At 39.2% G+C, this 18,457-nt stretch overlaps 1 protein-coding gene across 1 annotated transcript in view; it reads left to right on the top strand.

Moving 5' to 3' along the window:
* The first annotated feature begins 4,851 nt into the window (after positions 1–4,851).
* Positions 4,852–18,457, top strand: part of cfdp1 (craniofacial development protein 1) — a 29,515-nt gene continuing 15,909 nt past the window's right edge. Inside the window, exons 1-5 of the mRNA XM_050072289.1 lie at positions 4,852–5,203; positions 7,199–7,325; positions 8,989–9,214; positions 10,742–10,851; positions 17,206–17,337. Of these exons, the coding sequence (XP_049928246.1) occupies positions 5,134–5,203; positions 7,199–7,325; positions 8,989–9,214; positions 10,742–10,851; positions 17,206–17,337 (665 nt within the window). The 5' untranslated portion in view covers positions 4,852–5,133. The remainder of the gene's footprint in view (positions 5,204–7,198; positions 7,326–8,988; positions 9,215–10,741; positions 10,852–17,205; positions 17,338–18,457) is intronic.

The raw sequence follows: 18,457 nt of genomic DNA, 5'->3' as shown, positions 1-18,457 counted from the left end.
ATATATATATATATATATATATATATATATATAGGAGGATATATATATATATGTATATATATATACTGTATATATATATGCATATAGCCATGAAAAGGTCTATGGTTGACCCTTAAATGGGATTAAGTGCAACAATTTACTAACCAACTAATATCACTGACAATACAAGTTATATGTTAATAAGTTATTATTTAATAAAAATAAAATAAAATGTATTATTATATGTATTTGCATAATAACAAATGTATTGTTATCATTAAAACACATGTCAATGTAATGGGAAATGGTGCGGTCTATGTTCAGATGCGCAAAACACAGCTTGACAAGGTAGGAGGTAGCAGGAAGGAAGCAGGAATAGAGTTTTCTGGCAACATGAACAGTTTGACATGCTGACAGTGCTATAGCCTGTTCTTTACACAAACACAGAGAAGCACTGATGAGGTGATGAGCTGCAGCAGGGCTGATGAGAGGATGATTCACAGGTGTTTCAGTGTCTGAATTCTGAGTGTAAATCAAGTGCTCTATATCGTGCTGTCAGGAGGTCCTTCAGTGGAATGAATGGCTGCACTGAGAAAACCAAAACTGTCGAATAACCTCACGAATAAAGTTTTTCTGTGTGGACTCCGTCACTGCTCCTGTAGAAGACATGAAATCGCTTGCTAATCAAGTGGCCCTCATATTTTATGTAAAAGAGTGGGTAACACTTAATTTGGATGATCCAGCTTCATAATGGTGCTTCTCAAAGTCAAGGATGCCTCCTTGGTAGGACAAGTCCTTCCAAGTTGGGTCCTGCAGTGGCCAGGCAAGACTCTTTCCTAGCATTCTGTGAGCACACATTGGAACAGGCTAACAAGTGCCCAGATGTGCATCATTGAAGAGGATCCGCCTTCAATTCTGGCAAATTGTGCACAAAGTATTGTTGATACTTCATGCCCACTGAGGATATGCATCCTTGGAAATTCTCTGAAGGAAGCTCTCTGTCCTCGGTAGGATTCGGAGGATTGGAACAGTCCTTTGGCAGGATTTGATGGGCTCCTTGAAATTCAGCCGTTTAAGAATCCTCCCTTAACTTTGAGTTGCACCAATAGTTTATAGAGTATTTGTAACATTTAAACAGCTTAGTTTAGAGTCAACAGTTCAACTGGCTCATTCTGTAAATGTTAAACAGCTTATCTACAGATAGTGGGGCGGCATAGCTAATCACTGGCCACCGAGCTGGAACACCTGGGCCTCAACACACACCTGAGCAGCTGGGTCCTGGACTTCCTCACGGGCCGACCAAAGACTGTGCGCATGGGGAGACAGGTCTCCTGTAGCATCACCCTGAACATCGGTGCACCACAGGGCTGTGTGTTGAGCCCCCTCCTCTTTTCCCTCTACAGGGCTGTGTGTTGAGCCCCCTCCTCTTTTCCCTCTACACTCTGGACTGCAAACCCACCCATGAGGCCAACACCATATTAAAGTTTGCAGATGACACCATCGTGGTAGGCAGGATCACGGCAAATGACGAGGCCGCCTACAGGACAGAGGTAGAGAACCTGGTGAGCTGGAGCCGAGAAAACAGCCTGATCCTCAACGCAGCAAAGACGAAGGAGATGATCCTGGACTTCAGGAGGAGACAGAAGCCCCTCGTCCATCACCCCATCACCATCAATGGTGAGATAGTGGAGGTTGTGCAGAGCATCAAGTACCTCCGTGTCAACATCAGCCACGACCTGACCTGGTCCGTCAACACCACGGTGACGGCCAAGAAAGGACTTCGGAGGCTTCACTTCTTGAGGTGCTTGAAGAGAGCACGCCTCCCAAAACAGCTGCTGGTGAGCTTCTACAGGTCAGCCATTGAGTCAGTGCTCACATACTGCATCACAGTATGGTACTCTGGTTGCACCGCTGAGAACAGGAAAGCTCTCCAGCGCATCATTAAGTCTGCAGAGAGGATCATCGGCACCCAGCTCCCCAGACTAGAGGACATCTACCAGACCCGTTGCATCTGGAGGGTTAAGGGTATCATCAGAGACAGCACACACCTTGGACACTGCTTCTCCACCCCCCTGCCCTCAGGAAGGCGCTACAGAGCACTGAGCGCCTGCACAACAAGACTTAAAAACAGCTTCTACCATAGAGCTGTGACACTCCTGAACTACCCCCCTCCCACACTGATGCCCTCCTCCCCCTCTCTCACACACCCGCCCTACTCCTCAGGAGCCCCCACTGCCCCCCTCCCTCTCTTTACATCAATACACAGACACACACACACACACACACACACACACACACACACACACACAGTATAAATATAAAGGATGCAGATAAGGATATTAACATCTCTATGTATTTGTGAATTGGTATGATTATGAATAAGCAGAATATACATATATATATGTGTATATATATATATATATACATATATATATATATATATATATATATATATATATGTATATATATGTAACCTGAGGTAGAAATTGTGCAAATTAACTGGTGTTGTAAGTGCTGGGGGATGAGGCACTTGTTTTTTATGCTATATATGTCAAAAGATTGATCAAATAATCAAGAAAATAATTGGCAGATTAATTGATTATGAAAATAATATTTAGTTGCAGCCCTACCAACAGGTGTGTGAAACAATATCCATTAGCAGATAAAGATAAATGTGTCTGTGTGTGTCTCTCACTTCCATCTCTAGATGCTCCACTGAGTTCTCAGAGCTAATTTAACCAAACAGCATCCTCTGCTGGTTGTAAACCAGTTATTGGTTTACCTTATTGCATGCCAAATCTGGCCATGTGGCTTACCAACCATTCTCTGATTCACAATAGAAATAAACCGATTCACAATGGAATTTCAATTTTTTTCGTACGTTGAATGTAAATAAGGTGCCAGAGAGCAAAAAGTGCATCAAAATAGATAATTTAAAAAAAGTGCCAGGGGAGGATCCATCAGTCCACCCAGTAGAGTGTCCGGGCTAAACTCAGAATTTCCTCATTTCTAGAAACTGGCCCCTGGACTCCTGTTATTTTGCAGAAGTGGCCCCTGGCAGAGTGAGTTTAGTACTCCTGCTGTAGAGCTTAAATCTGTGGTTCTGAGACGTCCACAGTTGCCACAGTTGAGCAATTGGTCCTATATTACAGTAGATTCCATTGATTATCATCATTTCTTTTACTCTCTCTGCCTTTACTGCATAACTACTTTGTACAACTTAATGTAATGTGTTTGAAGACCTTTGCCCCATCAGGGGTAATGGAAATATACTGCACAAGACAAACAACTTCTTTTGGATGCACAATTTATCTTTTACCCTTTTTCTTTTTCTTTCACAGTGTAACTGGGTCATGAATGAGGACCTTATACAGGATAACTGAAAGAGTCGGGCCTGTAAAATCTGTGTGTGAGAACTGAGATTTATCTATAAATTGTACCTGTGGACACTATCTGCTTTTGATTTTTATCTGATCATGTTCTTATGACCAACATTACGTGAGACTGATATCCTAACATGATTTCTAACTTGCAGTGTGACATGTCTGTTTTATATATATAAGATTGCTTAAAATATGTCAGATAATGCATGAATTGTGCCTTTTGTAGGCTAGATCCCCTGAAACAGTTGTTGATATAGTCCTACATTTTTGTGATTAAAGAGGTTTTGGGATATTGTTATTTTAGCTGCCATTGGTTCAAATTGAAAGTGATGTTTTGGGTATGACAGGAGATCTCAGTTATATCTAACTTTTAATTGTTATGAATTAGGACTGTTAGCGTTAATTTTTTGAAATTTGCATTTGTCACATGCTGCTATTTTCGCTGCCACATGTGTTTCATATGCTATAGATGGCTGAGTTTTAAAGCTAGACCTAAGGAGTCCAGTGGTATATTATGCCAGCTTCTCAGGAAGGGGGCGAAATAACATTCCAAAATTAGGCAAAATTTTGGACATTTTTCCCTTGACCTCTCTCCCCATAATATCTGAATAAAAATGGGTTATGTGGGTACCCACAAGTCTCCCCTTTACAGACATGTCAATTTTATGTTAGTCCCAAACAGTTTTGCGCACAAACTATGCACCTGTCTGCATGCAATGTTTATTACAGATTTATGACTGGACAAACTTGACACACAGTGTTGAGCTGCATCTCAAAATAATCTTCAGGTTTCCAGCTTTCAGCTCTCCACTTTTATGTAGCATATACTGTTGACCTGCTATCTCCACTAAAGACCTTTACAGTTATATACTTCCATTACTATATTCAACAATCTTGCAGTGAATTGCAGTGGAAAGTAAAATGACAACCTGTTCCGAGGTGTACGGGATAAAGATATGTCATAATTACGACATATGATCTCATAATTAGGAGATCTTATGTTGGAATTATGAGATAATGCCTTTTCTTTTTTTTCTAATTCAGTTTCTGTAGTGGTGAATTATGTTAGCAGTACAAATTTTTTGTATTGGTTGTTTAGATCATTATTGTGTATCTAATTCATCAGGCCTACACTCCAATAACAACAGAATGTGTGTCTCACCATGGCAATAAAAGTGTCAGTTTGAGGGTAGCACCTGGAAAAATGTAGTTTGTTTCTATCTTTTTTCCTCTGAATAGTATAGTAGAGCTCTTAAGCTATCTAAAATGATATCATGTGAGGAGCTAAGACATTTGGATCATAATCAAAAATCATCAAAAATAAATAAGGTAAATTATCAGAAAGTGTCTCACTTGTCACCCTATTTAAATACCCTAGCGTATATCCAGCCCACTAGGTGGCACTAATGCATCTTAACCTTGCTTGGTGCTCGCCACAAAAGAAGATAAGCGCATTAGGCGAACAGTTTGAACCTCGGAGCTTGCCGTCGTCGCCACAATAGGACGTCACATTGTATTCCTCGTTTCCAGAAACGCACAATAGTACTCCGTTTCAAACATTTCAGCACACTGAATTAATTGCATGTATCACAGAATTAAAAGAGCAGCATTTGAACTTTATTGTGTAAGTAAGGAGGCATTTGGAGCCAGTTAGGGTCCCGTTTGTAACGCCGTGAAAGCAGTAAATAAGCTAGTAGGAAACACACTGGCGCCTTGAAGCCCCTTTTTCCTTTTCTTCAATAACATAGCTGTCTGACGCTTTTCCTCCAAAATGATGAACTATTCTGACTACGACTCTGATGGATATTCATCTAATGAAGATGCAGACTACGTCCCGTCAGGTGAGCGCTGTAAACCCCCTGTGTTGTTAAAAGCGGCGGCAAAGCAACGTTAGTGTACTGAAGGAAACATCACATGGAGGGTTCTCGTGGGTTCAAGTGTTCAGTGTTATAGCTTATGAATTAGTCATAGAAGATGAATACCATTAGCTCAGTCACAACGTTAACAGTCACGCATTAGAGATGATAATGTAGCTGCTGTGTAAAAAAACACATCATGTAAAGTGACATTTGAACGTGCTGTTCCTCGGCTCTCTGACTGTGTACCAAAGCCCGTTAAGAAAACGAGCATTTATCGGTGAATTGCTTCTCTGCAAATATAAACACCTCGATGATCAAATCTGAAGAGTCATCAGTGAAAGTGAATCTACTGCTGATATCCGGCTTGAATTTCGATCCATCCAACAGCGCGTATATTAATATATTTTCAATCTCGTACACTCCAAGTACGGTGTTTAGCGTTTTATTAGACTCACTAGCACATAGTTAAATTGTTTCAAACGGTCCTTCCCCTTCCTCAGGTTAACATTTCATGTAATCTGCTTGATGTGGCTGATCACTGATTAGATGATGATGATGATGATGATGTTTAGTTGTGCACACTAGTGGCCTCTTTATTAACTACACCCCAGCTCAGCCATAAAATCTACCTTTACCAATTATCATGCTCAGTTTTTGTGGACATTGTCAGAAATATGTCATTTCAATTATATGTTTATTATTGAGCTGATAGCTGGGCAGCATTCCCACCCAACTACCACCCTGTTATTGTATGGAAAAAATCTGCCCACCTTTTTGGCACGCTAGTCCCTCCGCCTTTTTCAGCATAGAAACTTCATTCAGACATCGAAATGTTGAGCACAGTTAGAACATGCATGCTTTTATTTTGATCATCCATGTCTTTCAAACTTTCTGAGATATTCACCCTTTTTACGGGAGATTTTCTGCATCAGAAGAATGGAGGAATGTATAAGTTAAACTCAAATTTACGTTTTTTCCAAGCATTTTCAAAGCCTGTTTCTTCATTCCTACGTTCATGTAAAACTCCATTCAGACTATAAAATGTTCCCATCTTTCATACGTTCTGGCTTGTAAGCAACTTTGAAATCCCATTCAAACTTTTTTAAATATTCAGACTTGTTGCAGCTTGGTAAAAATGCCCTTCTCAGGTTTATACATTGGTTTCTATGAAATAAAATGTTTGAAGCTAGAGTGGGGGACTCACCTGGCAGTTCAGAGAGCTTCTTAAAGGTTTCTCTTTAACTTGCTGTCACGCCCACAGTTTTAATTCTACATATCATATTTTGTTGAAATGGACTAAAACTTTCAAACAGTGTTGCTGTGGAAGCAATCTGACCTACACTTTGAACTAACTGAAAGTTAGAGAAACTCCACCAACTGTCGCATTTAACGCAATGTTAACTGAGACCAGAAATCTTAAAATATTCAACAGCATTCAGACATTAATGGTATTATTCAATACTTGAAGCCAGCATTGCAGTGTAGCGTCAGCTTTTCAACATGCAGCATTCACACCCACAGTTTCTTCAGAAATTGCATTCTCTAGTTAAAGGTGGTGTTGTACTTGACCACATTACATACTGAGAGGTGTTTCTATTTTTGGTCCTCTGTCCTATTTACAACCATGATGAGGCAGAATGTAATGCAGTCCAGTACATCTGTTGATCTCAGTGCTGATAATATTAACACAGAGATTTCCAGCTATCATATCACAAAAGAGTTGGGCAATATATCAGTTTTATATTAATATTGTGTTAACACACTAGATATTGTCTTAGATTTTGGCTTCCTCCCACAGTCCCAGTCCCAAGACGCCATGATTAATTCAAACGGCAAAGTGATTAAAATCAAATTAAATAACAATTAAATAAAAATAACCATACATTTGAAATTCAGTAAACTGTAATATTGAATTAATCCCCTGCCCTGTCTGTTAACTAGTGGATCTCTGTGTATACACATCCTATTCTTCCTCAGACGATAACCTCAGCGAGGACGACATTAATGAGTGTGAAAAGGAAGACCCTCTACACGAGGGTGACAGTGTGCCGCATCCTGGCGATGTCATCAAGAAGAAGAGGAAGAAAAAGGACATCAGTATGAGGTAAGATACTGACTTGTGGTAGGACAGTCAAGGAGAGGACAGAGAACATTCTGCTCCAGTGAGACACACAGGGAGACGGCTACGCTAAGCTAGCTCACTGTAAGATGTTTATTAATGCCGAGACCAGACCAGAAAATAATAGAGGCTCATCCAATAACCTACAGGTCTGAGGTCTCATTTATAACCATTAGGAACGCACAACACAAGGCCTGACCTGAAACTCTGACACATACCCAGGAGCATTTTGGAGGCAGTGGAAATTGGTGACACAGATGGTGAGTTGGTGAACTGAGGTGAAATTGTGGAAATTAACTGTGAGAGACATCATTATATGTATAATAAAGGCTTTCACACATTAAATTTCGCCTGATATTAATATCATATTACTTATAGATTGATAGATTGATAATCATTTAATCCAGTGGCGTTATTAGAGCTTATGTTAGTGAGCCATAACTTTTCCATAAACACCTTTCAGTTGTAAATATTATAAGCCAACTCAAATCTCACCTCGAATGATATGATTGCGAAACGGAGTGTCAACAGTTTCCAATAATATCTTCTAGTACTGTAAATACATATCACCAAGTATGTTTTAGGTTTTCAGATAGTTTTTGTGTGTAAAATCGCTGCACCTAACACGATTAGGCACACACAGAGTGCACTGGAAACATTGTGGTGGCAGACGCACACTTTTCCTTCTCCAGTCACCTTACATACACCTTCACCACCTACATATATGGATTGTGTAAATCACTTAAGTCTGGAAATAAAGCCAGTGCCAGCTCTCACACAGTTATTTAACTCCATATCCTCACTTTGAGTCCTAATCATAATGCAGGCCAGAACGCCATAACAAACTTAGATCAGTAAATAAATTAATTGTGTTCACTTATCAAACTTATCCCAGGGTCGATGATCCACTATTTGTCACAATCATTTTTGGCACAGTGGGAAGCAGTCAGTCTAAATGCTGTAAACATACAAACACTGAATATGACATACATTGTAAAGCATTCTATTTCATGTCTCCATCTGCTGGTGGGCCATCTTGATAAGAGTATGTGTGCAAAATACCATGTTCATTCCACTACAGAAGAGACTTGATGATCACTAAAATAAGGTGGGGAAAAAGGTGTATATCAGTATAGGTTATCAGCTTAGTAAATTGTTATACATCGGCATATAAGATATCAACAAAAAAAATCCAATATCGTGCATCAGTAATATTACCCAAAATCCTGTTGGTAATGTGTTACATTACTTTGTTACTGCTAAAACGTAATACATTACTGTAATACGTCACCCCAACGCTGTAAATACCCTCCAGTTTCTCAGTATGACCTGAAATCGGCAATAAATATTAGGCCCCAGTTTTCCCACTTTGTTCTGAGTCGCTGAAGTGGACCTGGACCCAAACTTCAGTCCGACAACATGGATAAAAAACAATTTATCAGCAGGCATGTTCAGTGACTTTCCTAAATTCTTGAATGAAATGCCTGCCCTTTTTATCCAGTCAACAAAATTCAGTATCTTTCAGTGCATTTACTACAGTGTTTATTTTTAATCAAAGACACATAAGAAAAAACCTATTTCTGAATAAAAGTCTGCGATGTGAATGTTGATAACCGTTATTCGCTGGTGTCCTTGAAAAAATCTACAGAAAGAGAAAGAAAGGAGTACTGAAGGTAGACAAGGACAAGGATGGAGATGGAGCAGAAGAGGCCCCGCCACCAGAGGAAGAGGTGGGAAAATTCACTGAGGCACACGAGGATGATGAGGCAAAGCAGAAGAAAAAATCCGATGACCTGTGGGCGAGTTTCCTGTCTGACGTCGGATCCAGACCCAAAGACCCCACACCTGCCTCACAGTCAGGTACCACACAGAAGGTAAATTTGCTCAAAACCAAAATGTACAAAGAAGATGGCACCATGTTTAAAATGTAAACGGTTTGAGGGTACCAAAGCATCGAAGTGCTTTCATGTGATTAACCTGTAAAGTGACAGGAGCCCTGTGAATGTTTCAAACAGAAACATAACGAGGTTGCATGTTCTAAACAGATTTTCCCTCAGTCATGAATTTCCTGGGAAAGTAATGAAAATTAGAAAAATTGATTTCCAGGTCTGGAAATGGTTTTTGAAAAGTTTTGAAAAGACATTGTTTTGGTTATTATATAAAATGCTTTCATAAAAATCCCAAAACAGGTCTAACATCATGCAAAACAAGTTCCTTGCATCACTAATTTAAACTCTAGTGCTACGCTGCGTCACCGCTGAAACGTCACCAGTATCACATGATACACATAGACCAGACTGGCACTGTGTCATCACCAAGGCCGTGCCCCGTTTTGTGGCAAAGACACATCAGGAGATAAATGGGAAAATGCCAAAAAGCTGATGTGTATCAGGTTAACCAAGGCTTCCACACTGAGATTTTCAGGCACATCAGATTGGTGAATATTCACTGTCAGTGTGACAAATCACTAAATGATGCTGGTGTCAGCTGATGGAGAGCTGCCGAAGTGGGGGGAGGCTACTGTAGTACGGTAATGCAGTGTAGCAGCATCAGACTGTCAGCTCTAAATAAATCTCACCCTATATCAAACTGTAAGCTGTTAACATGTTGGTTATTTTCAGACATCGCTTAGCCAAACAATACCTCAATCAGTCAACTATACATATTTGATTGAATCACCAGAGGCCTGTACTACGAAGCAGGATTCGGAGTTAGCAGATTAGCAGGAACAGCTAACCTGCTCTGCTCTTCTTCAGTGATCTGAGCAGTCAGATCACTGAAGAAAATAAGTATCCATGGAAGAAAGTCTGGAGTCTCAGGTAATAAAGGAGTAGTCTCGCTCACCAGACCTTTCTCAAGAAAAGAAAGGTCTGGCTGGGCCGACTCTCACTTTAAGATTGGAGAAAAAACGCCCCGGCTGCTTGTATTTCTTTCAACCAATCACAATCGTTCTTGGCGGTGCCACAGCAATGGTGCGCTTGCAAAAATATTGCCGGGGTGAAACAGGTTTTGATGTAACACGCCCACAAAAATATAGCCTACAGGACGCGAACCATGGCAGAAAAATGGCTATATCCCCGCAAGATCAAACACCGCAAAAGTTAGTAAAGGACGTGTTGAAAACTGCAACCGGAGGTGGTAGGGCGGGACTTCAGCGGGTGGCTCGTTCCGCCCAATGAGAGGCTGATCTTTGCCGCGAACTTCCACCCACTCAGACTAATAAAGGAGTAGCCTATATATTGTTATAGGTCAGTTGTAATAGTAGGTCATTTAATTGTTCCAGGGCTCTATTTCCACTGGTTTTAAAACACAGCGTCTAACAAACAGAGAGCTTGTTTACAACTCTAAACACTGTCTGTCACCTTTTCTCTCCCTGACTGATTCTTATGTTTTATCCTCAGGATGATTCGTCAGTATTGCAGGCTGAATGTTTGAGTCCAACAACAAAAGCATCAGAACCTGCTAAAGTCACCATCACTAAAGTTTTCGACTTCGCTGGAGAAGAAGTGAGGTACGCCATCATCAACAGTTTGAGACAGTTTGACTGTGAAAAGATTTGTTTTTCATGAACCAGAAAAAGGAAGAAAATAAACACATGATTAAGTATCAAATAATTTAATCGGGTAGAGCTTTCACTTGTAAGTTGAAACTTACCTGAAACATAATGTAGTAGATAAATTAGATAAACTGCACAGCAGATAAGAGTTCCTGACATTCTGTGTGTATCTTTTTTTCCTCCATGTAGTGCAATCACTACACCTCACAGCATAACTTCAAATTGTAAAGTGTATAGATGATGTTGAAGGTCTTTGCTTGGTGGCAGACCATTTTCACATTGACCAGTAGGTGGTGCCACACACACACACACACACACACACACACACACACACACACACACACACACACACAGAGGGTTGATGGTAGTACTGTGTAGCAGGGCTTTAGTCAGATATGAGTTCAGTTTTATGTAGCTCTCTCAGAGCCTGATGTCTCACATACTACCATGAAGTGTCAATGTGAACAGGTGCACAGTTATTTAAGCACTTAACACATTCACTTCAGAGTAGGGACGTGCCTGTATCCGATAACCTTAGTCGGGAAAGCACAAACAATACGATGGAAACAGATATTAATTCCACCTGAAAAATTACATGTTTATACATTATGTTTCTTTCAATTGATAGAAATGCCCATTTCGTTGACAACATTGGACTTTGATTTTACTAACTATTTATTTCAGTTACGACACACTATTGAAAACTGATCCCTATGTTGTGTTTGCCACTATCAGCGCACAGTAGGTGAAGCACATCAGGAGGAGGCATCATGTGCAGGAGCAGCGAGTCAAAAGCCCAGTGTGGTAGCTGGATTTCTGTCAAACCCTCACAAACTATACATTAAAATCAAGTCTGGAACCTGTGGTTTTTAGCTGTATGTGATAATTTCTCCCATTTAAAACACTGAAAAATGTTAAAAAATGACGATTTACCTTGTATTTAAGTCAATATTTATACATTTAAGATGTAATGTATTACGTTTCATGGAAACGTCCACTGTCACCCTACTAAGTATTTCATGGTTATTTAAACAGATGGAAATAAAAAGAGCTGAGAAACAATTTTCTCCCAAAATAAATGTAAGTAGTCCTCTGAAAATGTCCTTTAAAAAAACTACTTATTTATTTATTGAAATAGATTGAATCATTTATGTATATTTTGCACTTGTGTGTGTGTGTGTGTGTATATATATATATATACATATATATATATATATATATATATTTTTTTTTTTTTCAAAATGTATTCATTTTAAACTTTATTTCATCTGCATATTTATGTATTCATTTATTTAATACTAAATTAGTCACAGCAAGAGAGTTTCAGGTTTGAAACTACCCTTCTGTGTGTTTGCATGTTATCCTCATGTCAGTGTGGTTTTCTCTGGCTTCCCCAGTTTCCTCTCATAGTCCAAAGACATGAAGGTTAGGTTAATTGGTGACTATAAATTGCCTGTAAGCCTGTGAGTGTGAATGGTTGTCAGTTTTTACAGCCCTTTTTACACAGAGATGGCGCAATAGAGCCTCTACGAAGTCCCTTCTTTACGCCGCCTTTGCATTTTTACACAGAGCCAAACAACGGCTGCATCATGTTTCTTCAGTGTGTGATTTTAGACAGCATGCTGGCATCGTGGCAGCAAAAGAGGTGTGATGGGCGTAATACAACAGCGTCAGCCTCCATTGTGACATATAACATACGTGTCTTTAGCACTTTATAAACAATAACAATGGCATAACATGGTAAAAACAATCATTTACCATCTCTGTTGGCGGCTGATCTCATCTTCTGCTCCTGAACCTCACTGTTTTCAGTTCTTCTTTATTGAGTTTGCTGCTAACTGCTATTGGCTACTTTTTAAAACTCCTGCAGAGGGTTACGCGTATAACATGTCGTCAAAATGTAACATGTGCCACCCATGATCCCGTCCTGCTGGCTGTCTTGTTTATACAAAGTAGAAAACAAACAAATCTGGTTTGTTTCTTTGTGGTGTGCGGATTTATTTGTTTTCTACTTTGCTAGATGTTTCTTTGGTCCCACATGCACTCCATTGATCTTGGGATGTGTTTCTTTTGTACTGTTTTTGTCTTGTTTATAGAGACATCACTTTGGCACTGTTACTACCTCTGATGCCATCTTAAAGACAACTCTTTCCCCCCATTCTGTGATTTAGCCTTTTACACAGAATGGCAAGGTGGCATAACAGCATGAAATTGCAACTTTGTAGAGCCAGTGTAAAAGTAGCTTATGTAACCAGCTCGGTGATCATCTGGCGACCTGTCCAGGGTGTGCCCGATTTCTCGCCCAGTGTCAGCTCAGATAGGCTCCAGCCCCTTACAACCCTGAATAGGATAAGCAGTTATAGATAATGGACAATGAATGAATAGCATTCCATAGTACTGGGCTTCATACTGTTCATAAACTTAGTTTAGTTAGAAATAAAAATAAGAGAAAGATGACAAGCAGGCTACAGTATGAGGATGTGGAAATATATTTCCCAGTTAATTATGTGCCCATATGGATAATTAATCTGATGCTTTAAAGGTACAACAATTGCATTGCCAATATTGGAAAACACAACATTTACCTGGTTTATCGTGACTGATTGTATAAACCGATAGAAGACCATGTCCGGTCTTCTATCCGAATACAGAGACAGATAATTTTGTTGGTTGATCAGATACAGATTATGATGTCTCTGTACACCTCTAGTTCAAAGTTGATGAATATGGATCATAACCACCCCAGAATCATCACAGACAGAACCTGATGTGGGAGTCGTCAGTTAACTTCTCCATCACTTACATACAGTAAAAATGCTGAAGTTTGGCTTTTACTGTTCTCCCAATAACCAGCAATTAAGACAGTGTTCCGTTTTTAATACTGTTGAAACCAGTATTATTGAAAAAAGAAACAGGACCTGGCTCTCATGTAGTAAATCATTAACTCTAGCACCACCCTCAGGACAGACTTTACAGACCTTTAGGCTTTAAGACCAGCAAAGTCTCCAGCATGTTTATTCTGTCCAACGCTCTAATGAACATTTTCACATTAAAGCTGGTAAAGAGTAGGGAGTAGGAATTTGTTATATAAATTATTAATATTACAAATAGAAATTTAAAAAATTCTGTCCACTGGATTCATTCTGCTACAATAATAGTTAATGACTGAAATGAGAAACTTTATCTTTAAAACTTTATCTCATTAGATAAAATAGATGCTGACAATTTCTTTCTTTGATAAACATAATTTGCAGTTGAAAAAAGGTAATACATCTCAATATATGTTATCGCAATACTCAGCATATTGCAAAATGTTTAAATTTGCAATAATATTGTATCGTGACAAAAGTATTGTTCGGCCTCTGGTGATTCCCACTCTTAGTGAAGACTGGAAAATAGATTTTATCTCAGCCTCAGCAGCACGTTTAAAGCAGACCTCAACAATTGACCCTACAATGTAGGCAGTAATCCCATGCTTTAATTATACGTAGCTGACAGTGTGAACAGTTTAATTAGCCCCTGGAACAGACTCAGTTTGCAGTAATGTTTCTAACTGAGCCTGAGTAATTATCACAGCTCATGACATTCCTTCAATAAGAGCCACACAAACAGCCGAGTGTTTCCCCATAAAAACAGTATAATTATGACTGTGTAAGATGAACATACTGTATATCACACAGACAGCCACGCCCCTGCAGTCTGAAAAGATGCTAGTTATGTGGAGCGACTAATGTCCCATCCTAAATGTTTATGTCTGAGTGGTCTGTATTCAGAAACCAGATATGATCCTGGATATAATTCATCTGATTGATTATGCATGAAGCTGTGTGCTCTGTAATTACAGAAGCATAAGATTAGTACATGGAGGATGGTTGTAACATATCCCCAGAGCCACAAAAAAAACTGCTGCAGGCTCTAATGTGTGATTTGAGCATTGATTTTTTCAGTGAAGACGGCCGTTGGCACCAAATACTGCGATATTTCAAATAGTATCCAGAGGACCACCAGTCGAGCCTGCTGTTGCCCTCGTGTCTTTTCAGGCTATTCTCCTCAGGACTCCGATATCTTTCTCGTGCCTGAGACAAGACTCGCCCTCACTGTGTGCTCTGTGTAATTATGGCTGCATATAATTAGCATACATAACAGGGAAAGCCTTTCAGTGCCGCCATGATGGATGCAAGTGGTTGTGGAGTCTGTGCAGCACTGATGTTCCCAGAGGATGCAGTGGTTGTTCCTCATATAGCCTCCCTATCTCACCCCATAGTGTGTCTTTCTCTGTGTGTGTCCTTTTATATAGCATGTGCGTAAAGGCAGAGGCAGAGGCGAGCATACACCCTGTCTTAATATTTACTTTTTAACATTTAGATGCAGAATGGGCTCAGCAGCTGTGTGGATTGGATTTGTGTTGATGGATCTTGGTCTTTTATCATCATAAAAAGATGATATTTCTGCATATTTGTATCTATGTATTTGTTAAAGAAAGTGCACATTAATCAACATTTAAATGTAAATGTGTGAAAATTAACCAAGATTGACTAATCGTTATCTGCAGTCCTGTAAGACTGTGCCACACTTGTACATATACAGTAAAACTAGTTAATTTGGTGTAATAAAATACTGTATCAGTACCTTCCAGGCATATTCACACAGAGATTTTATGCAGCCCTAAGCAGATTTCCTCTCATTACTCATGATGAGGATGACAAAGGTTAAATGAACCCTTGGGGAAAATCAGCCGAGGAATCTGTTCAGAAACATCCACTGGGCTTCCACTGATAAAGAAATGATAGGGATATGCATTTACATTCAATTTGACTCACATTTATGTGTGTATGTATGTAATGTAGAGCGTAATGGAATACTAGAACTCTACATGGAAGCTTATGTTTAAAAAAATATATGTTTATGCCTGCCTTTGAGGAATCTAACACTTGATCGGTTATGAATTATTAGCCTGTCATGCACTAAAACTATCCTACTGTGATTTCAGACTTTTTTTTTATTTGTGATTGTGATTTATAGATTATGTCTCAGAAAATGTGGACATAGCTGTTTCAGGGGTGTCAAACTCATTTTAGTACATGGGCCACATACAGACCAATTTGATCTCAGGTGAGCCGGACCAGTAAAGCCTTCGCATAATAACCTATAAATAACACCTCTACATTTTTTTCTGACTTTAAGTGTAAAAAAGTCAAACTGCATTCTGATCGATTGACAAAACAGATTAAGCACAGTTTGAGATTTCTTAAGACCAATTAGTGCAGCCTTAACATTATGTCTGTTTTCCCACATTCAGTCACATGATTACTCACCGTCATTACATGTGCATTTTTCTATACATTTCCACTCGTGTAGTAATGCTGCCACCACCACACCAAACTGAAGTGGAAGTTGTTGAGGAAACAGTTTATTTCCTGCCTTACAAAACATTTACTAGAGTTTCATCAGTGCCTTAGCATCAGGGTTCCACCAATATTGTTTTAAGACAGAGGTCTGATAGAGATTCTTGTACTGAAGCTGCTGATTGACAATATTTTGCACAGTGTTCAGTATATTAGAATATGACCACAGAACTGTATTCTGGTCAGGGTGGAAAACCCCTGAAGAAGCATTTTACATGACTTTGGCTACTCACTGTTGAACAATCTGAAACCTGAAACCTCTTACCCTGCTGGCCGCCAATGTTGTTAGATGTTGATATTTGATTGAATTTAGGTTATGATGTCAGGTGACCAAAATTCAAAGTCACAGCAAAGGTGTTATCACTCTTATCACGACATAAGACTGTAAAAAATAGGAAAAAATAAGACGGGTAGCTTTCGTGATATTGTCTATTGACAGTTTAATTTTTTCTCTTTTCTTTAGGTGGTAGGTCATCTTCATTGGTGCTTTGTTGTAATTTGCTTGGTACAATAAAGTGATCCATTGTCCCACTCATGCTTTCCCCTTTTAATTGTTATCATCCCTCACACTGGCTGCCAATCAGGGCTTTAGATGTGTCACACCCTTTCCCTCACGTGAACGGCGATAAATAGGTTCCCCTTGAAGGTTTTTAAATTAAATGGAATTAAACTACATGTGAGGATAGGGACCTTTGCAATACACTGGTTTGGGTTGGACAACTATGGAGTGAATGATTCCAGGCCCAGCTGAATATTGCAGTTACAATGTGTGGTTATCACAAAATTCCACGGCACACCTGGATTGGCATCACAGTACACCAGTGTGCATTGGAAAACCACTGCTCTAGATTCCAATGAGCAGCTCCGGAGTTGAGCCCGCTGTGTTTCTGTCTCTGTCTGTCAGGGTGGATAAAGTGGTATCAGCAGACTCCAGGGAAGCTAAGAGTTATCTGAAGAGCCAGAACACCATACAGGAGGAGAATGGAGACAAGAAGGAGAGCTCATCACCCAGCGAACAACCTCCTCCTGGCCCCAGGTACGCACACACCATTACACATAACATTCACACCCCACACCAACAAATTTGGATTAGTATCATAGATTGGCTAACTAATGTTTGACACTGCAACTTGTAGCAAAGTGTTGTAAAATGCTGCTTTTAAGGAGCTCCAGGGTTTCCTGAGTCAGAACATTTGAAATTGCACTTGTTGAAACTTTACAGAGATGGCCTCTGTAGTGAATGCTGTGGATATTTGCTGTTGTATTGTTAAAGTTAGACTCCATTCATCCTGCAATTTGTTTTAGCCATCGCAGCTATCAGGAGCAGTCGGCTGGTGAGTGCCTCAGTACAGCAGAAGTGGTATGTGTGCGCGTGTTTCATTGCATTTCTAATGTCCTTGGGGCAATAATAACAAAAATCAATGTTTTTTTTTAAATATATGCCTCTACCAAATGGTTGAGAGGTCACTCCATTGTAATTGTAAAACAGAAAGAAAAAAATAAAATTACAAACCATATACTGTTAAAATGCTAGTAATATATTAGTATACCAACATAGATCAGTTTGTTGCTATGGAATTTTCTCATCAAATATATGATGGAATAACATTAAATATATGATAATAAAAAGAGTGAATATTAATCCTTTTTATAATTTGACAAAAATTGTAAATTTATTATCTTAGCATCACTACCTTTACCATAAAATGATAAGTCAATTGTTAGTTGAATAAAAAAATCATACTTACTAAATTATCTAAGCATATATTCAATGGATGACATTACATGCATTATTTGATAACAGTGAATAATCAGAAGTGTTTTTCTTTGATAGCAAATAGTCAGTTTTAGTTACATAAGCTTAGCTTCACTACCTTTAACATCAAAAGGAAAAAAATCAACTATTTAGTAGACCATGTTTTTTTATGAATTATTTGATCCTTATTAGACTCAAAATTTTTGTATAAAATTACATAAATCGGTTCAGTAAAACCTATAAAACTACAAAATGTTAGAAAAACTTGCCTACTTTGGAAAATCCCACCACACAGCGCCCTCACATCTGGAGTGACTTATTTTGTTACCAACTTCCTGTAGAAGGCAAACAGAAAAGGCATACTGTTTGCGGACACAGCGACATCTATTGGATTTTTTTT

This window comes from Epinephelus moara, chromosome 20 (assembly GCF_006386435.1).
Source record: "Epinephelus moara isolate mb chromosome 20, YSFRI_EMoa_1.0, whole genome shotgun sequence".
NCBI lineage: Eukaryota > Metazoa > Chordata > Actinopteri > Perciformes > Serranidae > Epinephelus > Epinephelus moara.
This window is presented reverse-complemented; position numbering and strand designations above follow the sequence as displayed.